We start from the raw sequence: 27,904 nt of genomic DNA on the forward strand, positions 1-27,904 counted from the left end.
ACTTACATGAAGAGGATGGCGTGGCAGCGGCAGAAGAAGCTCTGCTCTCCGGCGGCTCTCTGCCTCTCTCTGTGACCATGACTTCGTCTATGGCCTCTACTCTTGGGCATTGGAGAAGAAGAAGCAGCTTCACTGAGATTTTGGGGTTAATTAGTGTATTTTCTGAATCTCTTAAGGTGTGGGATTAATTTTGGGGACATTGAGTGATACAGTGGACGCGGGAAGTAAACGCAGGGATGATTTTTTGTTGATAAAAATCGATGGTAGTTTTGTCGATTTTAATTAAAATAAAAATCAACACTTTAGCCGTCTATTTTATTTAATAAATTTACACTATCCATCCAATTTTGAAAAGAAATCTCAATCGTCTAAATTTATCGACAGTAAAAGTTGTCGATATTATCATTATTAAAATAGACAATTAGTCTGTCGATTTAAAAAAAATTCACCCACTATTTCGTCGATAATGTGACGATAAAATTAAGGGGTTAAAAAGTTACTAAAATAATAGACAACATGGTCGTCGATTTTAATATTTTATTTCTAATAATTTCTTTTTCATTTTATCGGTGACAAGCCATAAAAAATTATCGACGGAAAATCTGGCCGTCAATTTTTAGTGTCGATAATTACACTATTTCTTGTAGTGAAGGAAAATTTAACAAAGAAAGAACTTCAAACAATAAATCTTACGTTGGTGAAGAATCATAGTGAGCTTCCATGGAGTGAAGTCCAATTTCTAGAATGTCAGTGGTTTTTTACTGCATCTTGGAAAAGAAATCAATCATCAGGCAAAAAAATAGTAAAATTACTAAAATACACCGAAAATTGACAAGCATAGCATTTTACAATGATAATTTCTTAATCTTATTCATTATCAGATTCAATTTCTTTTTGTGAGGATGAGTCCTCAACAACTTGTTTCCTTTTCTTGGATTCAGTTCTGCAAAAGCGAACAATCCTTAGGCAAATGAACACAATAAAGAAAGCATGACAAAAGCATGACAATGATAGTTTTGGAATCTTACTCATTCTCAGATTTGGTTTCTTTTTCGGAGGATGAATCCTCAATAATCTGTTTCTTTTTTTTGGATTGCATCCTGGAAAAGCAAACAATCATCAGGCAAATAAATACAATAAAATTGATAAAATAACTGAAAAATAATACTTACTTTTTTGCAGGCTTGTGAATTTTTTTTTAAATCTTTGTTTTCATAATTCCTCACTTTCTTCACCAAAAAATTCTATTAGTAAATAAATTTTTGACGAAAAAGCAAAACATAGTATTTTCAATTATAGTTTTTGAATCTTATGCATTATCAGATTCACTTTCTTTTTTGGAAGATGAATCCTCAGTAACGTGCTTTAATTTCCTGGACTCCATCCTGAAAAAGGAAACAATCATCAAGCAAGAAAACATAATAAAATGGTAAAAAATACACCAAAAAAATACTTGCTTCTTTGCCGTTCTTTTAGGTTGTTTTCTTGTTTTTGGTGTATCCTCCGAGTCATCTTCAGAATTGGACTCGGATTCCATAAGACTTTCACTTTCTGAAGAAATAGTTTTCTTCTTCTTTTCCTTCTTTCCTTCCTTATTTTTTCCCTTATTTTTTCCTTCTTTTAATTGTTTTTTCAGCTGTTCCATTTTCACGATTTTTTAAAACAGAAAAAAATATTTGTTTATACAATATATTTAAAAAAAATACACTGAAAATAAAGAAAAAATTCTGTTGAGTTACCATCTCATCATTGATCTCAGCATTTATTCTTTGTACCAGCAACTTCTTGGTCCAATGTTGGACCTAAAGTGGTCCAAAAATTTCATCCACCAGGCTATATTTGTATGTCGATTCGTGAAAATATACAATCATCAGAGCATAGAGGCAACCATTAACAACATATTTCTTTTCTAATATGTGCTATTTAATGCCCTTTATTAGGAAGTTGAGCACATGATCAGCCCAATTCCGTTGATGTATTACGTCCACGTGAAGAATGGACGACATGTGAACAGAAGAAATTTTGTTTACAGTTGTCGGTAACAAGAAGGACATCTAAATGTATAGGATGAATGTCCTCTTGAATTTCATTCGATTTTTCTCCCCATCGACATTCATATCCATCACAGAGGTTGATAATTGCGACAAGGTCTTGCTTTGGAAGCTTCTAACAACTTTCTTATTCTCCTCACTAAGTTTTTGAAAGTTAATTTTTGCTAGATAGTGTGGCCCTACAAAAGCAGCAAGAAATATTTCAATGACACATAAATGATTTGATAATATACCGAAATTTGATTCACAAATATATTAGGAAATTGATTTTTATCAGCTATACTCAAGCCAAGGGCAATTGCTATATTTTCTTGGGTGATGTTGATTATACCATACCATGTGTTCAGTCTGTAATGGGACAGATTAAATGAATATGTCAATTGTTTCAATAGCTTATGTGGCACATTCATTAGAGGGATATGCATCAAACCACCAAATCCCAATTCTCGGACAATTACTTTCTTGTCCTCGCTCATATTCTTAAATTTATCATGAATTGATCTTGTGGAGCATCTCAAATCATAGATTTTTTGTAAATAAATGAGAATCATGTAAATAAACTATATTTAAACAAAATAAATTGAGTTGTTCAAACATATATATGATTACACTATATTTTGGTGCCTTTGGTGCCATTTTTTCTGTAAAGAATAAAAAAAAGTTAATACACAGAAAGACAAACCAAATACACCAAAAAAATACAAATCAAATACACTGCTATTGTTTTTTTATTACATCATACAATATGAGATAAAAAAGACATGCAACTGAATCAAACATGCATAAAATGATACTAGAAATACTAGAATAAAATTCTATGGTTTGTTACAAGAAATCGATGAGCAAAATTCCTGATAAATGGACAAAAATAGTTGCGAATTACTCAAACATGTACATAATAACATCAGAAGCACAAAAACAATATTTTGTTGTCTAGTTACAATATAAAGAGTACAACACTATCAAGCACACCTCAATTCTGATTAAATACACATAACGGCAGACCAAATACATCGAAAGACAAACCAAATAGACCGAAACACAAACATGAATACAATGATACCAGAAGCACTACAGGCACTCATTTCGAAACATGCAAAACTCAAACATACACAAAAACACATTCAAATCCCTCAAACGCACGCAAATATAGGTTAAACTACACAACAAATACTACATAGTATTTTTACACCGGCCTAATATAGTCATCACCAAATGAAACGTATAATGAGAATAGTAACGCAAGAACACAAAATAAACTGCAATATTACTGCGTAGCATTTTGCGATTAGAATGAGAAAGAGAAAAGTGAGAAAATTGCAAGATTAGTGAATATTACCTTCAATAATCTTTCGTCTTTTCTTTTTGTGTTTGTTGGTGAATTGACTTTTTGCGACGATTTTGAGAGATTTTTGAGAGGTTTTGATCGTTGTTTGAATTTTGAGCGTTACGTGTAAACCCTGGGTAATTAGTAAATAATTAACTAATAAATTAATTGTTATTTAAAAAAATAAGAAATTTAAATTTTATAGTTTAATGAAGTAGACATAATTAAAACATGAGTTTTGACACTAATTTTAAAGATTTTGGACCAAAAACGGGTCAACAGACCGAACCGATTGGACCGGACCCAAGGCCCGCTTATATAATCATGACTCAGCCCCTTTTCTTCCTCATTACTTCAGTAGAAGCACGCCAAAGAAGAGATTTAACGTGCGTAACCCACTTCCAATTTTCAATCCATCATAACTTTCAATCCGAAGCTCCAATTGACAAGCTATCAGCGACCACGCGTTCGTGTCGGAATTCTCTACAAAATCCATTGAACAATTTGTTAAGAAAATCACGTTTTCTCATCCAGTTCTCTCATTTTTAGTTTGTAATTTGGGTTTTGGTAATTGAGAGATTTTGTGATTTTGATATTTTATGGGTACTCAAGCAGTAGTTAATCACTGAATTTTATCAATTTGACTCGTGGATAATGGTAAGAAAACTCTAACTCTTGTGAATTAGTGATTTAGTAAGCTCAATGTTGATTATTGTGATATTGTATGAGTTAGATTGTGTATCTTGTTGAATTAGAGTTAAATTAGTGGATATTGGAAGCTTGAAATTGAATCTTGGGAGCTGAAAATTCAATTGGTGAGGAGTTGGAGCTTTGGAGCTTAAGAAACGGTGGATAATTGAGGTGTTCCGGGCTTAGGGAGGAATTAGCCAAGGTATGATTTTGGTTTCTTGTAGTTAATGTTTAATGTCACGTGAAAACTTATGCTAGAAGGCCTTAAGATAGGAATGAACTGAATGAATTATTGATGGATTGTGTATATGGTATGTGATGTGTGATTCAATTTCGTAAACGGTTTGCTATTGGAGTTGGTTGATTTTTTGAAAAGATTTAATATTAGAATTGGTTTGATTTTGAAATAATTTGATACTGAAAATGATTTGAATGACCGAGAGGTATTTCGTTTGGTGGTTGGAACCCTTGAGGGGTGGCAAATGTCCAAGTTTTAGAGATGCTGACGAAATTTTTATGAAAATAGGAGCCTTCTTTTGAAGTGATTATTTAGAAAGATTTGAATTTTTAAGGATTTTATAATTTGATTTTGAGTTAATAAAAAAAATTACGTTTGAGTTTGCTTTATTTAGAAAAGAATGAATTGTGTTTTGAGTATGAATTGTTGATGAACGAAATGGGAGGTGTGATAACAAGGAATGAAGGATGATAAGTTTTTAAGTCTAATTGTTGAATGAATATGAATGAATTTTAATCATAATGAGATATATGTGACTGAGTAAGAGGCAGTGGCGTTGTCCACTTGCTCCGAGTATATGTTGAGAAAGTCAGGTAAAAGGCAGTGGCGTTGGTTACTTGCTCTGGATAAGAGTTCGAGACTTCGGGTAAGATGCAAGGGTTGAGTTCTGTCGCCGCTTGCTCCGGGTTGAGAACTGTAACACTACCTGGGTAAGAGGCAAGGGTGAAGTTGTCCCCTTGCTCCGGGTATGTGGGTAAGATACAAGGATTGCGGCGTTGTCCCACTTGCTCCGTGTTTGGTGTTCTGTCCATGGTTAGCTACCAGGACATGTCAGATTGACTATATAACCGACAGATGATATCATCAGCCATAGGGCAGGCATACATCATATGCATATGTGCATTTTGTTTAATTGTGCATTAATTGGCCTTGCCTATGAGATTATTATACTTACCTGCTATATTTGCTACCTGCTGTATCTGTATTCTACTTGTGTTTATTTTGTTTGTAGTTGCTTGTCTGTGCACCGGAGTTTTGGAGGAATGGAAGAAACGAAAAGTGAAGGATTGGATCACAATTAGATTGGAGGAAACATATAGTGAATTGTACGGTTAGAGTTTAATGAGATAGAAAGTGAATTGTAGAATTAGAGTTAGATTGAGACTTGGATACCTTAGAGGACTTTACCAAATTTATATTTTAGTTTATTCCTTTAAATTTTAATCTAAGTGTCGGAGTTATAGGATTCCTTCTTGCTTTTTCGGGACCTTATATATTATCTATGCGGGTACCTTTACCATACTTAGAACCCCTGGTTCTCATTCCATACATATATTGTTGTTTTCAGATGCAGGACGCGAAGCACTGCATTGAGCATTCTGAAGACTCTTGGAAGCGAAGAACTATCTTGGGACTTGGTGTTTGTATTTAGTTTATGTTTAAATATGTTTATAGATTCTCCATCTTGTATACATTATGTTTTGTCCCTCTTAGAGGTTGACTTTGAGAAACAGGATTTAATGTTTGTTTGGACACCATTATCTTGATAAAAAAAGATTTTTTTTTATTTTTATTTTTAGTGTATTTGGCAAATTTCTAGTAGTAAAAGTAAAAGCACTAGAAAAAAATATCTTTTTTGATAAGCTATAATTTACATCTTTTTTTAAATATCTTTTTTTCTAAAAAAAAAGATATTTTTCATGTAATAAATAATTAAAAAAGTACTTTTATATTGTTATACCCAAACATAATTAATAGATAAAAAGACCTTTTTGCATGAGATACTCAAAGATAAAATTACTTTTACTTTTTTATAAAATCTTAAAAAAAAAGATAACTCGAAAAAAGATCTTTTCTTAGAAACTCATCCAAATAAGCCCTTATATATATATATATATATATATTCTAGCCGACCTTTGCTTCGCAGGTCGAGTTTAGAGCTTGCTTATGTATCTATCTTTTGACATTCTGTTTATATACTTGTCTCTTTGGTTTTCTGTATAAGCCTTCTATCCAATCTCGTTTTGAGTGTGACGCACTTTCGGTCTTGTTTTGTTCAACCTTTTTTCCAAAGCTCCTAGTTAAACTATTCTTCATATATATCTATTTACGTATTTTTTATTTTAGAGGTCGTAGCGCCTCACTACCTTTGATTTATGTCCTATGCGTAAAGCTTTCTGTAGTTGGGTGTTACATATCACGTGACCTGACATGTCAACCAATCATCTTATAACACGTGACATTAACCTTTCATGTCATCATATTACGTGGTACTTAATACGTCATCATCTAACTAATGGAAGGATCAATTTGATTTACGTTTTATCTTTTAAGGACTAATATGACTAAAAAATCATTTAAGAACTAATTTAAAAAATAAATAATCTTTCATAGATAAATTTGACTATTAATCCATGTTATGCATACAAAAATGAAATTTAAGTTCTATACGAAAATCCAATAGTTAAGTTGTTTATGAAACTAATTTAATTTGAATAGTTATGCTTTTTATACCCAGGCCAAACGAGTTCTTCTATAGTGCCTAGAAGATGAAAGTGAGAATATTAAATGTTACAGCTAATTAATTAAGTTCCAAGGTACTTCTGTTTCAATTTGATCTTCTAGTCACTTAATCAGATATCATATTTATACAATTATATTAAATACACGTAAAAAAATTATTAAATTAATTATTTATATAAAATATATATTAAAATATAAAATATATATTAAAAATAAATTAAATAATATATATTTATATATAAATATATAATAATTAATTTAATAATTAAAATTTTTATGTGTATCTAGTATTTTTTATATTTATACTTTTATCAAGATATATTTTTTAATTTCATTATTATTTTATAGCCGATATTTTAGATTTATTCGTTTTGGGTTTATTTCTTTAGAGTGGCATCCGTATAGCATCTCATCAAAAGAAGAAACTAAGATTCAACCACAAAGTCTATTTTCTTAAAAGTAGGAATGGTCCAACAAATTTTTAAAAAATGCAGACTCTAAATTCTAGCTTTTTAATATAAATAAATAAAAAATCACATTTATTCTCTAAATATGTGGGAATTAAAAGTGTTCTAAAAATACGCATGACATTTTCCAACCCTCCGCTGAACACGAATTTGGTCAATGGGACCAAGATATTATGGGTGCCCACTAAATGAGCAATTAAAGGGGGACAAACACGAAATGGGATCCAATTTATGGGTACTAAACACGAAATGAAATAACTAAGGTGTACCGCATGTGAAATGGATTCTGGATTTGTTTCTCTGTGCCACTCACTGCATCATGATGCTGAGCAATTGCTAAAGCTTCTGCTAGCAAATTAGTATTTGGTCTAGATGTGTTCCTCCCTTTGAAAAATTCTAATTGTCTTGCTGTCTAAATGTCAACAAGAAAGTAACAAATGTTCTAAGAAGGAAGTATGAGAGAGCTCACAAAGATGACAACAGACTAACTTACAGGTAAAAAATGAGCATAAGATTTTACCTGATAGTAACCACTCATCACTCTCACATAACCCTTTAAAGCTATCCTACTTGTAAAATAGGCAGTCCAATATGCATTCGATTTATCAGTATATCTGAAATTATGTATCTTGAATTAAAACTGATCTATTTCAATAATGTATAGAAATTTTAGGAGAAAAAGAAATTATGGAAAGTGACAGAATGGTAGTGGTGATGAACTGCCTTCCTCCTGTTTGCAAGTTAAAGTAGAGGAAACGACTGTTTATTACGTTATTTGAATTATAAGGTTATCAGTGTAGATAGATGGTGTTGAATATAATGCATTGACGCGTCCATCCTGAGTGTATGACCCAATTCGTGTGTGCCGCCTCTGTATTGGTCCATTTCGTTGCTGCCGAGCCTGAGCTGCCCCATTTCGCAGGCGCCTGTCATGAGGATGTCCATTTCGCGTCTGCCGTCATTGGGGTGGTTGGTCAACCCATGTCAGCACCATTTCATGGGTGCCATCCTTGAGTTGGAGGCAAAATCTATTTCGCGGGGCGCCTAACTTAAAATGGCCATGCGTATTTTTATAACACTTTTTATCCCTACGTATTTAGGGAATAAATATATTTTCTTTATTTATTTATATAAAAAAGCCATAAATTCTTGTATCTCCATCAATGATGTACAGATACTGATATAAACACAAAATACGGCACGATACAGAATATACAAATTTTAAAATCTTATAAGACACAAGGATACGTCATATATAGAAAGCGTAAAGTATTTTTTAGATAAATTACAATGATATTTTAATATTTTATTAATATTAAAATAAAAAATTATTTTTTAACTATTTTTAATGTTTTTTAATTATATAAAGTATTTAAAATATTTTTTATTTTAATAAATAATAATATATATTATTTTTAAATTTATTTCAAGAATACGTGTTAAGAATAAGACTTGACATGTTGACACGTGATTGTATTTAGATATGTCCAAGCGTGTTCGAAAAAGAATTTTTATTTTTTATCTAGACATTGTTGGATACAGCAGACATGCGTGTCAGACGAATGTCAATGAGTGTCGTATTCAAAATGTATCCGACACGTGGACATGATAACTCAACGAAGTGTCCGTGCTTCATAACTCTCCACAATCCCACTTAAATTTACAAATGTTTTTCATGCAATATTAAAAAAAAAATATTAAAATAAAATAGAATTTAAATGATAAAAAATTAAAATAAAACAAAATGACATGAATTGAAATAAGAAAGTTACATTAAAATTGAAATAGAAAATAAAAGAGATAGATTGACATTGAATATAAAGAAAATTACTATACTTTCTATCAAATTTCTTGATACAACAAGAAAGGGACTTCTCAACCTTCTATCCAACTTTCCGATACAACAAGAGATGAACTCACTCAACCTTACTTGGACACACCATGGCTTCATCATAAAACCAAAAGGGGGGGGAGGGGGTTCACACCTCTAATCATGCGGCTACAATAGTTTATGAGGTATTTATAAGGTCTAATTAGGTTAAAACAAAGAAAATCCTTAACTCACAAGTCACAACATATAAAGTCCAATCTATTAACTAAATAAACAAAATCAAAATACACCAAATTAAATTGAATATTCTAAAAATATAAACTAATAAAATCTTTTAAATACTATTTGAACTCTTTATATCACGAATATTTGAAGCACGTATCATTAAATATTTTTAATTTCTTGATTTTTTTAATCAATAAATTATTTTTTACTTAATTAATATTTAAAAAGAATATTAAATATTAAGAGTATATTGCGTCTATTATATTATTGGTCACTTAAAAATAGTAGTATGAAGATTTTATATTGTAAATTAATTTGAAATACTAACAATATTTTTTTATTTTTTATAGAGACTAATATAAATTAGGATAATTTACAAAACTAAATAATTTAAAATTTAATATTACACAAATACAATAAATAAAAATTAAAAAATAGTTACATTCGAGTCATGTTTTCTAATTTATAAAAGCCGCTACAACTTTTAAAGTTTTAAAGTTTTAAGAAATTATATGTAAACCACAAACTCTAAATTATTTAAGGCCATTTTAATAAAAATACTAAAAATATTTTTTTAAAAAATGTTTATATGATCATATTATTATTGGACGTCTTTATTAAACTGGTTAATAATTTATTTTTTAATAAATCAGAACAAAATTGATTTATTATGGCAACAATAATAAATCCAATTGTCCATATTATACTTAATAGACTCGACTCGATCCGATCGATTTACATAATTTGAACCAAATTATGCTTAAATTTTTGAAAAAAAAAGATAAATATATTCCTAATTTTTTGTTTCGCGGACATTTAAATTCCTAAAATTTTAAAAATACAATTAGGTCATTGGAAAAAAAACACCCTAACCCTAACACTTTGTTTGGATGTTTGATGGAAAATAAGAGGAAAGAAAATGAAAAGAAAGAAAATGAAAGGAAAAATGGATTTCTTTGTATGTTGTTTGGATGTAGAGAAAATGGATAAAAAGAAAATAAGAGAGAAAATTATAATAGAGTAAAATTACTTTATTACCCTTACATATATTATATATAAATTATAATTTATTAATATATTTAAATTATTTTTTCAATAAAAAAATCTTTCAAATTATTTTTCAAAATTTTAAATGTCATAAACAAAAAGTTATATATTTATTTTTCAAACAAATACATATATTAAAACACCAATTAGAAGAAAAAATTAGAGTGAGTTAGGAATTTTATTTTTTGTTATTGAAAGGGTAAATATGAAATTTAACATTGTTTTCCATCCCTTTTCAGTTTTCATCGCAGGAATAAGAAGAAAAAATTTATATGGACCCCACATCTACTTTTTTATTTTCCACCCATTTTCCACTCTAATTCAAACAAAGAAAAATGGACTTTTCTATCCATTTTTCTCCCCTTTCATTTTTCTTCCTTTCAAAATCTGCTGTTCCAAACATAGTGTAAGCACAAGTCCAATCTCTCACTAATCTCCCAATTTGACTCAGAAAAAGAGGAAAAAAAAAAAACTTAGCCCTTAATAGACAAGACAATTTCTCCGTTGGAAACGAATTGGGGAACAAAATCTTCTTGCAGAAGATGAGGACGGAGACCCGAAAAACAAAAAGGACCAAGACGGAAATAGAGGTCCTCACCTCGTAGGAACCCATATAATCTTCGTCATAACAAAGGACCAAAATGTCCTTCATATACATATATTAGTTTCTGTAACCCAGAAATAGAAATAGTAAGAGTACTCGAATTCGCAGATATCACCCCATCCCTTATCCGGTCGGGATAGGGATGGCAACGGGTCCCCATGGGGGCGGGGACATGCCCCCCGCCCCCCGCCCCCGCCTCCATTATTCGTCCCCGTCCCCGCCCCATCCCCGTGACGGGTAACGGGGGCCCCATATCCGCCGGGGACCCGGGTCTCCGCGGATTTTTATAAAAAAATAATAAAAATTGAAAAAAATTAGAAAAAAATTTAAAAAATAGTGTATTGTATATAATTTAGTATTTTACTTACATCAATATCTACTTCAATATTATGAATTACATGTATAGCACTCAAATGCTTAACCAAAAATTCAAAATCAGTAAAATAATAAAAATTTTAGAATAATTATAACAAATGTTTATCCAAATCACAGTAATTATAATAGAAAAAGCAAACAAAGATAATGAAAATGATAACAAATGCTTAATTATAATCATATAAATTATATTTAACTTAATTCAATAATTATAACAAATGCTTAACAAAATCATAGTACACACAAATGGGGTATTCTAGTCTTTTTACATAAACGGAGTTTAAACGGGTCTCCACGGGGCGGGGACCTCTATCCCCGCCCCCGCCCCGTTTAATATACGGGGCCCCGTCCCCCGTCCCCGCGGGTACAAAATCGTCCCCATATCCGCCCCGTGACGGGTAAATCCCCGCGGATATCCGCCCCGCTGGGGATTTTTGCCATCCCTAGGTCGGGACGAGTTAAGATCGAGGCGGGGTGTGTTAGCGGGACGGGGCGACCTCGACCCGGTATATATATATATATATATATGAAAATTAATAAATATTAATACTATATAAATAATTTTTTTGAAGTAATTTTAGAGTTTTACCCTAAATCCCTAAGAGCACCTCCAACGGTGAGTCCCTTATTTACTTTTTTCTGACACACAGGGACTGAAATCATTGGAGAGTAAATGAGTCCTTGCACAAGTCTCAAAAAGAAGGAGTTTTTCTTTAGAGAGACTCTATATCACTAATAATAACTTGTCACGTGGCAAGTTATTTTTAAATAATAATTAATTAATTAATTATATTAAATAATTATTAATTAATTAATTATAATTTAATTATTTAATATAATTATTATTTAATTAATAATTTATATTAATAATTTAAATCATAATTAATATAAAAAATTATATTAAATTATAATTAATTAAATTTATTTATATAAAAAATAATTTAATTTTTTACACATTATAAAATAATTTTTAATAAATTATTTATTTTTATTTATAAAATTTAAAATGCTAACTACATTACAAAATTATAGAATTTAACTATGTTTTTTTATATTAAATAATTTTATAAATTAATGTAATCTTATTATATTATATATTATTTTTTATATATAATTTTTTAATATTAATATTTTTAATAATAAATTATTTTTAAATTTATAAATTTAAAAAATATTATTATAAAAAAATAATAATTATATTAATTTTAATTATTTTAATTAATTAATTAAGTGAAACTACAGTAAAAATTAAAATTAATTCTTTCTAATAGAAATGAGAAAAATGTTGAATTTTTATTTTTATTTATAGTTTATGATGTAAAAACTGATTTGGATTTACTTTTTAACCATAAATAAAGATTGAGATGATTTCTCTAAACGGAGATGGTCTAATCTTCCTGAAATGGTGAGAGGCGGAGAGCACAGAGCATTGAGAGCAGAGCTTCTTCTCCAAGACTCCAACGCCGGAATTAACCCGTCAGCTGCCGTCAGAAGAGCTTCTTCTTCTTCACTATGTGAGTGAGTGAGACGGTGAGACCAGATACCAGAGCACCAAAGCTTCTTCTTCTCCAACGCCTGAACTTACCCGTCGTCCTCCCGTCATCGTCGCAGCTTCCATTGACAGCATCGCTGTCTTCCGTTGACCGCTTCATTTCTGGGCCAGAAACCCTTGCCTCCTCTATTATTCGTTCTTTTCTTCAGTCACATGAAAGTGTTGAAACCCTAACCTCTCTACTCTCCAGAAGTCCACCTCTCTTCTTCCAAATCTCACCGCCGGCCGCCGCCTCCCAAAACCCCTTCACCGTCGCACTCTCCCAAAACCCCGTCAACGTTGTCGCTGTCTTCACGCGTCATAGATGTTGTAGCAGGACTGCAGGAGCGTCGCGTCGTCGCCATTCCGTGAGCAGCGCTGTGAGCAGCAAGAGCGTCGCGCTGTCGCCGTTCAGTGAGCGTCACCATTTTCGTCGTTCTGCTTCTTTGTCGTTCAGTGAGCGTTGTTCTTCTTCGTCTCCTATGGTTTCCATTTAACTTAAAAATTTGTTAATTTCTGTGATCTCTGTAAGATCTGTGATTCATGTGATTTTTGCGATTTTCTGTAATTCCTGTGATTTACCTTGAAGCATTTGTTAATTTAATTTCTGTCATATCTATGATTTTTTGCAATTTCTGTGATTTTTTGCAGAAGTAGCCGGTCCCGAGGCTGATTGTTGGAACCAAATAGAGATGGGCATGTCTCCCTTGACAATTTCAAAATGGTTATCTACTACTTTACTATTAACTCTTGCAAGTGTTGTTATGATTGATAATGTGGAGTTATATTTGTGTGTTGTGTGTGATGATCATATCCTTCAGTAATCTTGCTAGCTTCTGCATATTTTTAACCATAGATATCAACATGAACATGTACTTTGAAAGGTCGTGGTCAATTGGTCATGCATTCCTCCCATCATTTCTTTAGGACTTTTTCCGTCGTTGATTAAGTTTAAATTTGAAATTTGTAGGCTCTTGCACCTCATGCCACTGATGCCATGAGGGAGTCAAGGGTTCTCGAAATCATACATGCCGTGAGCTATTCCCATTGCTTTAAGAGGGTGTTAAGGTGTTAACAACTTTGATTGATAAGAGAAAGGAAAGGAATGAAAAAGTTTAACTTTTAAAAGAGATTTATTCGAAGAGTTTTTAATATTCTCATTTCATAATTCCTCCACATCAGTAAGTTGTTTAAATGCCAAAATGCTAATTAATTAATTAGCTAATTATTAACCAGATTTCAAATGATACACCTATATGTTTCACTTAGTTTAAATTGTGATTAGCTTGCTTTAAATTGTAGCCTGGACTAGATAGATTAGAAGCCTAAGCTATGATTGAATTATAGAGCACTAGCCGACACTAAAATTGGAGAGTATTGTTTAAATAAATTGACTAAGTTAAATTTAAAATTCGAAGGTAGCTAAAATTTAAATCACTGCACTTTGATTTTAATTTGTTGAAATTCGTTGCTGAAAATATCACTGAACTAGTTTTTTTGGCTGAAAATAATCATTTACATGAATTTGTTCCCAATTATCACCACTGAACCTTGAATAATTTGTTGAGCTAGTTTCTTTGTTGCTTAAAATCATCACTAAGATGAATTTTTTACTGATTATCACCAGTGAACTTTGAATTTGTTGCTGGCATGCTCAAATAATTACTTAGCTAAATATTGGTCGTTCTTACCAAGTTGACCCTGTTTCTGATGGTGAGGAACCATACAATGAATTGGCAAAAAATAATTTCAAATTAATTCACGAATGGAGTGATTGAAAAATTTCAAACCTACTTAATTAAATAGCAGAAGTGGAATGAAGTCATTGAAAATGTCAAAGTGGGAGTTGGTTTTTAGATTTTTTTTTTATCTATATTACTTTTTTTCAGTCAGATTGCTTATAGTTTGAAGCTAAATTAAATTAATTTTTTGTTATTTGAAACATTGATATCATGTTGATCAGTTGTAAATGCACCTCATTGTGGGAAAATTGTTCGTTTTTTCACATGGTGGTCAACTTAGCGAGAGAGACTATGCTACTGTTGATTGATGCAGAGGAGAATTGGTGTATGGAATATTTTTGAAAGAATGGTTTCCTAAGTCAGATCTTATGAAGGCTGAAGAAACAGTGAAAAAAATTAAGAAGTTGAAAATTCCGGTTTTAATTTCAGTTTTGAATGCATTTGTTTGGATGTACGGAGGCAATATGGAAGTAGAAGGGGTTGTCATTATCAGAATTGACAAACAAGAATCTCAAATTGACTGAAAAATGTAGTCCAAATATTCCGTGAATTAATTTAAGATTTTTTCTTGTCAATTCCGATAACCATAATCCCTTCTACTTCCGTGTTAGCCTCTCGTACATCCAAACAAATGTATTCAAATCCGAAATTAAAATTGGGATTTTTAACTTCTTCATTTTTTTTTTTTCACTATTTCTTCGGCCTTCATAAGGTTTGAATTAGAGAAACATTCTTTCAAGAATGCCCCGTACACTAATTCTCCTTGGTATGATTTCGGGATTCCATCTATATATAGTTCTGCATCAATCTAGCGAAACCTTGGACAATTGTGACATGGTCTTTTTCGCTTGTCAAAAAACAACGAACAATAATATGAATGTTCCAAATGACATGTATAGAAATTAATTTAATTTATTTTTAAACTAGAAGCAGCCTTGACTGAAAAAGGTAATCTAGATGAAAAAGGTCTAAAAACCAACTCTCACTTTGACATTTTCAATGACTATTTCACTTCCGTGATTTGATTGAGTAGGTTTGAAATTCTTCAATTACTCAACTATTCCTTCGTTTCATTGTGTGATTCCTCACCATCAAAAGTGGGAGGATATGTTATGATTCAGTTAAACTTTTGTGAACACTATTTTTTATGTTTGCACTCCTGTTTATGTCATCATACATGTTAAGACTTAAATAGTTACATAAGCAACACCATAAGAAGAAAAAAAATAAATAAATTATAGTTTAATGATGTTGTCATTTGCTAGTATATATTATAACCTCTCATTCAATCAAAGAAACAAATGCAATTTCTACAAAATATATACTTTCACAGTTGATTATTTTAGGCCAAAGGATGATGATGTATTAGATGCGATTACAACACGTATGTTTCGGAATATCTGGATATATGTAGAAGCAGACTAAAAATCATCATTTGCAATTTTTCATAGATTAATACAATCTCTACTAGAACAATGAAAACGAGATTAGAAATAATTTAGAGTCACAAATTGCAAAAAAGAAGAAAAAATGGTCACTCTTGGTAATTGTAATTATCAAGCATTTGCTTCAGGACCAGGTTTTGCATTCAGAAGTGGCTGGAGAGCTTTGACTACAATAGTCATGTTTGGCCTGAAATCTGCTTCATACTGAACACAAAGTGCTGCAACCGCTGCCAACTACATATATCCACATAAATAATCACTTAGTCTCAAATGCAGTTATATGAAATATTTTGGACATTTATGAATCTATATGAACTTAAGTGAAAGACTAAAAACTAAAGGAACTAACCTTAGCAACTGCCTTTGGGGGATAGTCATCGTTTAGCTTAGGATCCACACATTGTTTCACTTTGTCCTCACTCAACCTTGGAGTTGCCTGAATTTTTTTTTTTTAATTTTCCAATTTTTTTAAAGAAAAATCATATTAGTTCAAGAATATACAATATATATGGAACAATAACACAAGATAATTTAATCCTTAAATTTGCATGCATACCCAAGTTACAAGACTTTGTTGCCCTTTGGGCATTGTGTGATCTACTGGCTTTCTTCCTGTTAAGAGCTCTAAAAGCACAACTCCGAAACTGTAAACATCACTCTTCTGTGTTATCTGTCCAGTCATTGCATACCTATCATTAAGAAAAACAAAACCATGAAATTAGTTAACATTTATATTGTTTGCTTTGCATGGGATGATAAAGCTTGGGCTACAAGAAAGCACAAAAGAATGTGAAAAGTTATATATTTTGCAGAGGGATTTAGATTATAATTGAAGGGCATACTCTGGAGCATGATAGCCAAATGTTCCCAACACTCTTGTTGAATGTAGGCGAGCCGCGGTGTCAGAAGACTGGTTTGTCAAGCTGAAATCTGCAATCTTGGCGTCATAGTCATTGAAGAGTAATACATTGCTGGATCTAACATCACGGTGAACTATAGAAGGCTGACACTTTTCATGAAGATACTCAAGTCCTTTTGCCGCACCAAACGCGATTTTCGCTCTCTGATTCCAGCTTAAAACTGGACCTGGTTCAGCCCCTTGTACACCCTTCCTTCCTATAACAACAAAAAGAAATAACAAAAGCATAGCATAAGTTTCTTTTCTTTTCTTTTGAGTTTTGTTCTTGTAACCTCTGCTCCATCCATTTTGAATAAAAGAGGTTCAACAAAATACTATTTCATCAATAGAAAAAGTTATATAATTTGGCTTACCGTGTAATATGTCATGCAAAGAACCAAGACTTGCATATTGATAAATCAAGATTTTGTTATTTGCCTCTAGACAGTATCCAATCATCTCCACAAAATTATCATGCTTCAGTCTTGAAACAACTGATAACTGCATGATCCAATGTGACGTCAGGCATTGTAGAACAACACTATTATAGGAGTCAAAACATTGCATCAATGGACATTACAATCTTACCTGAGCTGTGAAATCAGTGTCAGATTCTGTTGAAGAACTGGTATCCAGCTTCTTGATTGCAGCATCTGTTCCATCATCCAATTTTGCATAGTAAACCCGTCCATAGGAACCTTCTCCAATGAAAGACTTGGAACCAAAGTTTCCTGTTAACCTATTTAACTCATCCAATGGCATAGATGGAATCTCAATTGGCAGCACTTTCTGTGGAGCACCAGTCTTGGCAGCATTGCCCCTTGGCTCTCCTCTGTCATTGCCTGTTTTCGAATAAGATTGTTGCAAATTTGTTATTCCATAACCTTGGAGATCAAACATAATATTGAACCGATTCAAATATTGTATATAGAATATATACAAGCTCTTCTTGATAGTATTTGAGGGATTACATATGCTAACTTTCTCTCTATTTCATAATAGATTGAATTGATACAATTTAGCTTAGATATGTTCCTCATTTTCACAAAAGCAACATTGGAGCATTAGATGCTCTAAGGTCTAAACAAGGGCAGCAATTGCGAATGAATCAATTACATTGTTAATGTAATAGAGGTGAAAAATCGCTCATGTTACATTAGCTACCTGTATAGAATATATGTTGAAATATGTAAAAGAATGCATATATTTATGCACAAATTGTGTTAACGCAACCACAATTTAAAACCATAACATAGTGGAAGAAATGTTACCTCCTCCACCGTATGTGTTTCCCCCTCGAGGCGGTGCAGTGGTGGCTTGGTTGGCAGGCGGGCCACTGCTCTCCTCCTCTGCACCTCCGCAGCACAACATACTTGTTTAAAAGTATTCCAAGCTGCTGCAGGCTTAACAAGCCATTCAGTAAATGATATCCAGTTAAATCACCTGAAAATATAGAATACAATATAATAATGTTCATGTATACATGAATCGAATCTAAAATTTTAAAATTTTGTAGATGAATGAAGCAATTATAAAAAGAAATGAGATGAGGTGATTAGGTTGTAACCTGTGCCTAATGAAAGTGGAGGTGGAGGAGGAGGGGGAGGAGGAGGAAGAAGAGGGAGAGGCAATTATGTTAATAATTATTAGAGAAAATAATAATAAAGAAAAATAATGTGAGGCTGAGGGTGAGGCTGATTGATGATGCATAAGAATGGGTGTTAACTGTTAATTGTTGTTGTGGTTTTGGTAACAAAAGGGATCAGGGAAGGGCGGTTATTGTTTATTGCGGGAAAAACGGTTATGAAGATGCATCATGCATGCTCTTCGCTCCCTTTCTATTTTTATGCTTTGCTATTTCATTTCTTATTTACACCATATACACAACCTAGCATGGTAAGGATTGTTAAATTTTTCACCTTAAAATACTCTAATGTTGTATATTTTGTATATAAAGCTAGCTATACTGAAATAGTAAGTTAAATATAACAAACCTCAAGTTCAATTCATTAATTAAGCAAACTCGTATTTCTTTTTAACTTCGACTCATGGATTTATGAGCTCTATTTATCTATATTTATGAATAATTTGGGCACAAATATTTCTTAAACCAACTTTTTGGTGGATTATCAAACATCGTGTGAGAAAAAATACAAGTGAAGTGTAATACCAAGCAATATGATAGGGCGTATGGTAGTGCTATCTGATGTATAAATTAAAAGTAGAGTCAAATAATATCACACTTTTCTTTTCCTTTTTTTTTTTTTTTTTTTTCCCTTTTTGCACTATTGGTATAACTCAGAATTTAATAATGCAGAGGGCTATCTAAGCTTGGCCATTATCATTTTTTCGTGGTGTTCGACTAAGATTACATTTTGTCAAATAGACCCAAATTAAATCAATTTCGGCTTAAGAAATACAAGTTTCCAAAGAAAATGTTAGGCCTAATTTACATGAAGGTGGTGCTTACTTTTGAGTTTTGACACTTTCATTTGTATCTACTTACTGAATATAATTACTAATTCAACCTCTTTGGTTTTATTAAATATCTTTTACCAGCTAAGTATTAATAATATCTTTTTTTTTTTAAAAAAACATCATTTATTTATTAAAAATATTATTTGTACACTAAAATCAACCATCAATGTATTTAACTATTTATGTATAAATTACATCTATTCAATTTATTTTTAATGTATATTTATATTCCAATATATATTTTATACTCGTGACTAATGTTAATATATACCTAATATAGTTATGAAAGAAGGGACAAAAATACACCTATAAGTTCACACGCTGGACACAACTACACTTCAATCATTTAATGAGTCATGCGTGCACAGTATTTATACACTCCGGCAGACACAGTATTTTCGTGTTTATTCTTTTTAGGAAGAAGGGATAAAAATACACTTGAAAGTTCACACGCTGGACACGACTACACTTCAATCATTTAACGACGCCACACGCAGATGGCCGGAAGGGTGAATGTGTCCACCAGAGTGTATACTTACTTTGCACACATGACTTATTAAATGATTGAAGTATAATCGTGTAACTTTTAGGTGTATTTTTATCCCTTCTTTCTATAATTATTTATTTATTATTATTATTATTATTATTATTATTCATGTCCTCGATTAAACTAGTTTCATTTCATTGATTATTTACCTCAACTTTTTGGGTAGATTAATGTATCAAACAAATAAAAATTTGTAGACAGTGTAATTTTCCATGTGAATTTCAATTCCAACATGAAAAAAAAAATCATAGAAAAAGTAAATTAACCCTCAAGTCCTAGACACGCAGAGTATGGAATCGAAAGAGAATCTATGGAGATACGGTTAAGGACACTAGTAGTAGTTCCTCCTTCATTCTCTGGCAATGAGCAAAAATCATAGAAGAAAAATCGTTACAGGCTCTATACAACAATAATCACTTGTGGCATATCCCTAATAATAGTATATTTACATCTCTCAAATCTCAATCTTCTTTCCATATACGACCAGTGATCCTCAGCTTCAACTCTTTTCCATCCCCACCAGAGAAATAAAGAGCCAAGCTCCTCGGAATTATTAGTCCATCTTGACTATCTCTAACTTTCCTATGACTGTCGCGAATGCTCCTTGGAATTCCTTGCCATATAAGTTTGCGTCCACTCGCGCCGACTTCCAGGCTGTAGCTGAATTTCTTGGCTTCGTTGTCATCACCCATGAACCGAAGAAAGGCCATATATACCGGAGCTGTCCCGAGCTGGAATGCCTCAAAGTGCAAGCAAAAATACCTTCCAAAACTATTGAAAACCTGCCAACAAGAAACTTCATCATGTGACTGGGAGTTTTTCTAGGAGGAATGTTTGTGAAGCCATGTTGGTATAATACTATAGGCATCGTAAATGTATTGAATATTAAGAGGAATGTATTGTAACCCAAAAAATTTACAACTCCTCTTATTCATAATATAACTTCTAAATATTATTATAAATAGAAAGAAGTAATTTTAAAATGTTCTTAGATCACGCATTTAAAGGTAAGCATGCAAATATTATTGTATATTAATGTCGATATAAGTACAAAAGTATGCTTGTATATTAATGATTTTATTGTTTTAATAATATTGGGCGAGTACAGAAGAGCTATATTAGGATGTCATGATAAGATTTATGATGATCAGCAATTTAGACAAAGGTTAAACCTTTATATTAGTTTAGGCCTTAAAGAAATAGTCTAGTGTGCAATCAAATTAACAATACCACATGCCTACGTTAACGTGTTAATCATGTGACCCATGATGCAATACTATGCGGGCTACTTCTAATAAAAAAAGGACTAAAAAAATTCCCAACATCACTTGCAGAGAAATAAACTTAGTGCACAAGCATATTTCTTGTTTCAAACAGAAACAACCATGGCCATGTGCACACATAATCAACGCTGCATAATTGAAGATGTGATTTGAGAAGCTACCAATTAAATAATAAAAAATAGTTACATGCAATAAATCAAACCATCAAGCAAAGGCATATATTTTTGTTTATTAAGTGACTTACAGTTAGCATCCATGTGGCATTTTCAACTTCATGTGGATTTGCTTTGACATATCGATGATTGAAGGTGCATCCATTGTGCATGTCTACCTTGTGATCATCCTTGAGATGGGAAACTAGACTTGGGATGTCACCCATCACAGAGCACTCGGCTCCAGCATAGGGACAACTGAATGGACGGAGTCTGCAATTTTGCTCGTGTTTGAGCTTTGTGTAGTATGGGAATATATCATGACAACCTAGACTCTGATATCTGCAAGGAAGCTCCAACGATTCTGCAACTTTCTCCAGTGCCAAACACCTTATGTTCTTGAGATCATGGTGACAGGTTGGGCAAAGATTATGGACTTCAATCTTACAATTGGAACATAATGTATGGCCATTTGGACACTGAAACACACAATGCAGCCATAAACGAGATATTATAATTTTAAGTGTGGATAATTTACCATAAAGATATGATGTGAACATTACGATTAAAGAGTTTCCACAATAGGTTCTATTGATCATCTATGATAATCTAATTGTTAACTGTATTCTCAAAATAGAGTCTGCAGCCCAATGAAACATGGTCAGGAAAACAGCCTCTTTTGGGAGATCCAACAAGGAAAACTAAACTAGCAACACATGTAGTTGATTTTATCTTTTTGTTGTTGCCTAGAACTCGCAGATGGAACAAGAAATTGTGGAGCAAGTTCTATGAAAAATGAATAGATACTATGATGAACTGAAGCAATCCCAAGGATTCCAGCTATTGAATTTGTTAATCCTGCTACATCTCTCTCATTCAAGACCAAGCATGGTGCATCATATATTTGATATGGAGATAAAGGATTACAATGGCACTATCAAGATGAGATTGTTTCATTAATGCATCGTGCGTTATAAGAAAAGGGTTTTACTTACTAAAAGGAAGGGAAGAAAAAGGTAAAAGTTTGCAGGAACTGCACCTGGTGAATTGGAGGGTACATCAGATTCTTGCAAACAGGGCACTCAAGTAAGTCATACACGCCATTCTTTGAACTAAGTCCATTCTTTCCATTCAACCCAACACAAGATTTCATAACTGTACTACTAGTCTTCGACTCATATTTAGCTTTGCCTGTTTCATAATCTGAAGACATCAGGTGAGATTCAAGAACTTCTTTGAAAATACTGCCTCCAGGAGCCATTGCAGGCTCAGATCTACAGTATTTAGTTCTAAATGACTAGGAGCTAGAACTCCAAGATACTCCAATATCTTCTGTTTCGTTTTTTCTTCCTTTCGCTCTTTATTGCGTGCTATATCTGTTAAACAATAAAATTGTCAACGAATAAATACATAGATATTAAATGCTTTTACATTCAAATTTTAATATTCTTTAGTTCAAAATGTAGGTGAAACCTACAATGTGTATTTTCTAAAAAAAGAATCAGAAACACCAAACACCGATGGCGTTCTAGAGATTTTGTACTGCTCTAATGCAACAGTAACTAGAGTAACTTCAAACTTGATTAAACAAGTTGCAACACCACTCTTATCATGTAAATATTAAGTCTTTATCAGTAGACTACAAGAATGATGGAGTTATGGAAAGAAAATATGACTGAAACTGAGATCATTCAACATGGTTACTCCAAACTATAATATTCAGACTGAAGCTCACAGTATCGAAGCATGCACAAAATACTAAGCAGGTAGAAAACTTCGCATCCTAAAAAATTTAAATGAAGTCCATATTAATATTCATTAAAGCATAGCAAAAAATCAAAATCTTTGTTTGCATAATTATCAAGCAGATGATATCCTCATATACCATTCCATATGCGAACTTCACTTGTTGCTACACCCTTCTCAAGGGACAAGTAGAACATAAATTTGTTAACAAATAACGATGTTCCGATTCCTAAACTAGGACGACATTGTTAAATTGCTATTCAAAATTTTCAAACTGTTTCAGCACAAGGTAAGAGAACAGAACAAGAAGTAACACAGCCAGAGCAAGAGCTTCATTGCATCCTAGAAGGGACTCATTTTACAGCAGATCTGAGAAAATCCAAAAGTGGATCAATATCAAGACACGAATTTCCCAACATAACATCTCTCAATATTCACTATGATTGACTCTCATTCCGGTGCTTCAGTTTCTAACACATTAACATAGGAGCAAAGAAATCCTACTTTAGTACTTCATTAAGCCTTTAATTTCATACAAAACTGAGTTATGCACTTATGCAAGAGATCAACAATGACCAAGTCTGAATTCTTCCTCCACTTGAGTTATCCATCAAACATATCAGAGAAAACTATAGAAAAGAAAAGAAAAGTAAGAAATTGAAGCAAGCAGATAAGGCTATACCGGAACACTACCTTTTCCTACTGAATCCAAATTGAAAGCACACAAACAAGGACAAAGAGTTCAAATTTAACCTCTCAAACAAGAACTAGCATCTAAAACATCATCACATGCAATTTACAATGCAAGCATACAAAACCTCATATCCAAAACCAACCAATGCCCCGATATATAGAAACAAAGCGCAGTAATAATAAAAAATAAAGAAGGCAGAAGAGAGACAAAGAAGTAAAAGACGAAATGTAGCATTGAAAATCAAAGGCATGAAATGAAGCATGAGAGGAGAAGAGAACAAAGCGAAAAACAGAAAATTTGATTTTGAAAAATAAAATAAAGGGAGAAAGAAGACAGAAAGCGAGAATTGAATAATAGATGGAGATGAAAGTAGAGACGAAGAAAGAGTATCGTACCGCGAGCTCCGGAAGTTGCGGAGATGGGTGGTGTTGGTGTCCATGGAGATTGAAGAAGAAAAAAAAGGGTTCCGTTGTTGGTATCGGTTGCTACTTACTACTACTTACTACGATTTCTCCTTGTATTCTGCTCTCCGTGTTTTCTTTTAATTATTTAATAAAAAAAGAATTGATATTTAGATGTGCGTGATGTCTTCTCGTCCCCGAGCGATACGGTATACTGAGTTACTGACAATGGACAACCACGGTGGGGCCGCTGCCCCTTCCCGCACGCGACGTTTAAAAACCCATCACGTTGCCCTTTTGTTTAGGCCAATATCATGAAAAGTGAAAAAATAGGGTACTTTACTTTACATGAACAAGTAATTTGTGGTTAAAAATTACATAAATGTCTTAAATTAATTTTTGTTATACCTTTTTATCTGAATATTTTTATGTAAGCTGATTCAATTTATAACTTGATTTTATTTATTATTGTACATGTACATCACATGCATAGTTATTTGATTCGATTTATTATCTGCATAAGTTATTGACTTTAAAATATAAATATTAATAAAAAAATATTTTATTTAAATTTAAATAAAATATTAAAAAATTAAAATAAACAAAAATAAAAATTTAAAACAAAACAATAAATTACTTCTAAAAATTTATTAAAAAAAATTATTCTTTGACAATTTGATTCATTAGCATATAAAAAATTGTTATCAAAATTTTTTATGTTAAAAAAATTAATATAAAGTATAACTTTTTAAGATATCATAGGAGTTAAAATTTAGATTTTTTCAGAATTAAAAGTAATAAATAGCTATACAATATAAAATGACTAATTATATTTAAATAGTCATAATTAAAATATTATATCAATTAAATTATTATTTAATTTGTGAAATTAAGTGTAGAATTTATATTTTGATAATATTACTTCTAACTCAAACTTAAATTTTTTCAAAATATAAGATAAGTTCTACACTTAATTTTATAAATAGATACAATATTTTTGAGTTAAGTACGATTTTGGTTCAGGTTGATGGAAATAATAAATAGATCCTTTATGCTCTCCGACGAGTGGTTTGGTGGTGAACCTCCTGGTTGTTGATGGCAATGCCGAAGATGACTAGGGGTACTTTACTTATTGTGTTGATTGATGGTGGTCTATACGTTGAGTAGCCTGTTACTTATGTTCTGCTGCTCCACCTTGTTGTGTTTAGCACTTTTTATTTCAAAAAAAAAAAAAGTACGATTTTGGCTCCTAAGATATAGGTCAAAAATTTTTTTGTTCCCAACTTATTTTTGCATACAAAATAGCCCCTAAGGTTTAACTTGGTTTTAAAATTTTGGCGGCAAAAGCAGAGGTAGAAGTGAATCGTGGACAACTTCTTCTTCTTCCTTTCCCCTTTTGCAGGAACAGAAACATTTTCCTTCTCTTATTTTCTTTTTTTTTTTAAGTTTATAATTTTTTTGTTATGGGTAATTTAGTCTAAAATTTTAATATTTAAGTAAAAAGAACAATTTTAACACTTAATTTTAAACCTTAAGAACGATTTTATATAGATAAAAAAAAAAAGTTAAAAACAAAAAAAATTTCAACCTATATTTTAAAGACCAAAATTATACTTAACCCAATATTTTTTCTTTGGATACTCTGTCTTTGGGTGTCCGTTGACTTGAGCTTTGTTGTTTTTAGCCTCGGACGGAGGTTAGTAAACGGTAACTACTAATGTCATTACTTGAGTAAGAGATATTTGCTTCAATTACTTTTGTCTTTAACGAATTTCCCCACGTTAATCAATTGCATTAGTAGTTTAATTGTTCCTTCTCAGCAATAATTTTACCAGTACTAGTCTACTACATATATAGTTATAGTTAAAAAAAAATATCGAATACTATGAATTGATTATGATTGATGACCTCCAAATTCAAATTCAAACCATGAAATTGTCAAAAGTTGATGAACTAATTCAATTGTGAAATTATTATTACTACTTTTGTGTTGATCATGGTGATGCTTTGGTAGAAAGAAAAGAGTGAGTGCTCCTCTTCTGTTCTGGGCTGCCCCACAGAGAAGGGGGTGGTCCTAACAATTTGCCAATGTTAGCGAACAAAATGGCACAGGCTTTAGCATATTCATGCCTTTATCATTTGGGACCAATTCAATCATCAATACGTTCATTTCATGACATCAATGCCACGGGACAGTAAATTACAAATATTGAATAATGATAAAATAACTGTTTTGAGAGTAATTCAATGTTTATGTTTACTGTTCTGGACAAGAATAGCAAGCTTAAAATTTAATTAAAAGAGAATAATATGTTATCATCAAGTTAAGTAAATAACAGAAATATCATTAAAGAATAAAATCACTAACTAGTAAAATCGTCAGATTATGACATCAAAACGTATATTTAGAGCAGTAAAATGTCTAACAAATATTTTAGGAGGATATAATATAAGAAAAATGGACAATTCATAAGATAGAAGACAATTTGCTAATATCATTTTAAGCGCATTATTAATTTAAGTATCGAAGTCTTTTTTTTAGGTTGTCCTCCTAACTAATGTTAAAGTAGCTTAAGTAAGGATTTTTGAATCTCATAAACTCACAAGTAATTAAAAGGTACGAACATTTATATTGTAGTTTTATTATTATTTTTTAAATTAAAAATATTAATAAATAAAAATTAATTTTGAACTAGTCTATATTATTGAGATGAAATGGAAAAAAAAAGTGCAAAATAAAAACAATTTCTTGTGTGTATTTAATTATTTATCATTGTCTCTCGCTTGCATATTTTTTAAAAATAGAGTAAATAAATTAAACAATACTAAAGAAAATACAAGGAATTAACAACTTGAGGCAAGGAAAACAGTTCAATTTATAATTTAGTGGTTAAATTTTTAACATTTGAGTTCACCAAAAGATCATGTATTCTACTCTAATTTTCTTTTTCCTGTTATTACTTATTGCCTTTGGTGGAGACATACATTTATTTTGTTTTATGGTCATGATTGGGCATTTTAGGTCAAATAGTGAGATTTTCAGTTATGTAAAGCCCATGCCACGAAATAAGGACATAATAGACAACATAGATACAACTATTACAATACGGGGCCCATGGCAAAGCAGGTAGTTACTAATTATTCAACATGACATAGAATTCCCCGACCAAAAAATATAACACGACATAGAATTTGGCCCAAATAATTAGTCCAATCTGATCAAACCAATCTTACATCAATGACATGTGTATGCTGCCCAGATCAAACATTATACTACAGTAGCCACTCCTTTATCTATCTGAATCATTTTTTTCCCCCTTCTAATTAACGCAGCAACAAATAGGTCTTTAAAGAAAATGGTATTATCCAGCCCAAAATAATAAAGAAAACAATCAAAATACACTCATAATTTCTTTTTAAGAAGTAGCCTCTAGGACAAGGAAGTTGACTGGTAAATTTTTAGTAATAAAAATAAAAGTATTAAAAAAATAAAAAATTAAGAGAAGTTATAATTTATATTTTTTAAAAGATTTAAAAAAAAAGATGTCTTTTGACTTTTATATAATAAATAAACAAAAAAATATTTTTATATTATTATATCAAAACATA

The 27,904-nt window shown here is 31.6% G+C and overlaps 2 protein-coding genes and 1 long non-coding RNA gene across 5 annotated transcripts; 1 reads left to right on the forward strand and 2 right to left on the reverse strand.

The window, feature by feature from the left end:
* Window positions 1-12,739: 12,739 nt before the first annotated feature.
* Window positions 12,740-17,437, forward strand: LOC140179677 (uncharacterized). The gene is made up of 3 exons (XR_011873441.1): window positions 12,740-13,365; window positions 13,561-13,633; window positions 16,909-17,437. It is a non-coding gene; the product is annotated as an uncharacterized lncRNA (long non-coding RNA).
* On the reverse strand, window positions 16,041-18,698 carry LOC112754946 (probable protein kinase At2g41970). Of its 2 annotated transcripts, XM_025802779.3 has the most exons (8): window positions 18,562-18,698; window positions 18,266-18,437; window positions 17,583-17,836; window positions 17,369-17,495; window positions 16,939-17,212; window positions 16,653-16,785; window positions 16,446-16,532; window positions 16,041-16,330 (listed from the first exon to the last, which is right to left on the reverse strand). In XM_025802779.3, exons 2-8 carry the CDS (start codon window positions 18,363-18,365, stop codon window positions 16,208-16,210), a joined length of 1,098 nt encoding a protein of 365 aa, XP_025658564.1. In that variant the 5' UTR covers window positions 18,366-18,437; window positions 18,562-18,698; the 3' UTR covers window positions 16,041-16,207. The 2 variants fall into 2 exon arrangements, with proteins under 2 accessions (XP_025658564.1, XP_025658565.1); XM_025802780.2 differs by lacking the exons at window positions 18,266-18,437; window positions 18,562-18,698 and having other exon boundaries at window positions 16,059-16,330; window positions 17,369-17,478; window positions 17,583-17,656.
* A 1,638-nt stretch (window positions 18,699-20,336) lies between these two features.
* On the reverse strand, window positions 20,337-24,575 carry LOC112758029 (E3 ubiquitin-protein ligase SINAT2). 2 transcript variants are annotated; one of them, XM_025806588.3, is made up of 4 exons: window positions 24,290-24,575; window positions 22,494-22,830; window positions 21,547-21,933; window positions 20,337-20,801 (listed from the first exon to the last, which is right to left on the reverse strand). In XM_025806588.3, exons 2-4 carry the CDS (start codon window positions 22,713-22,715, stop codon window positions 20,481-20,483), a joined length of 930 nt encoding a protein of 309 aa, XP_025662373.1. In that variant the 5' UTR covers window positions 22,716-22,830; window positions 24,290-24,575; the 3' UTR covers window positions 20,337-20,480. The 2 variants fall into 2 exon arrangements, with proteins under 2 accessions (XP_025662373.1, XP_072075325.1); XM_072219224.1 differs by having other exon boundaries at window positions 22,494-23,829; window positions 24,290-24,445.
* Between the last annotated feature and the right edge of the window lie 3,329 nt (window positions 24,576-27,904).

The sequence above is a fragment of the Arachis hypogaea genome, chromosome 16 (assembly GCF_003086295.3).
Source record: "Arachis hypogaea cultivar Tifrunner chromosome 16, arahy.Tifrunner.gnm2.J5K5, whole genome shotgun sequence".
In the NCBI taxonomy this organism is placed as follows: domain Eukaryota; kingdom Viridiplantae; phylum Streptophyta; class Magnoliopsida; order Fabales; family Fabaceae; genus Arachis; species Arachis hypogaea.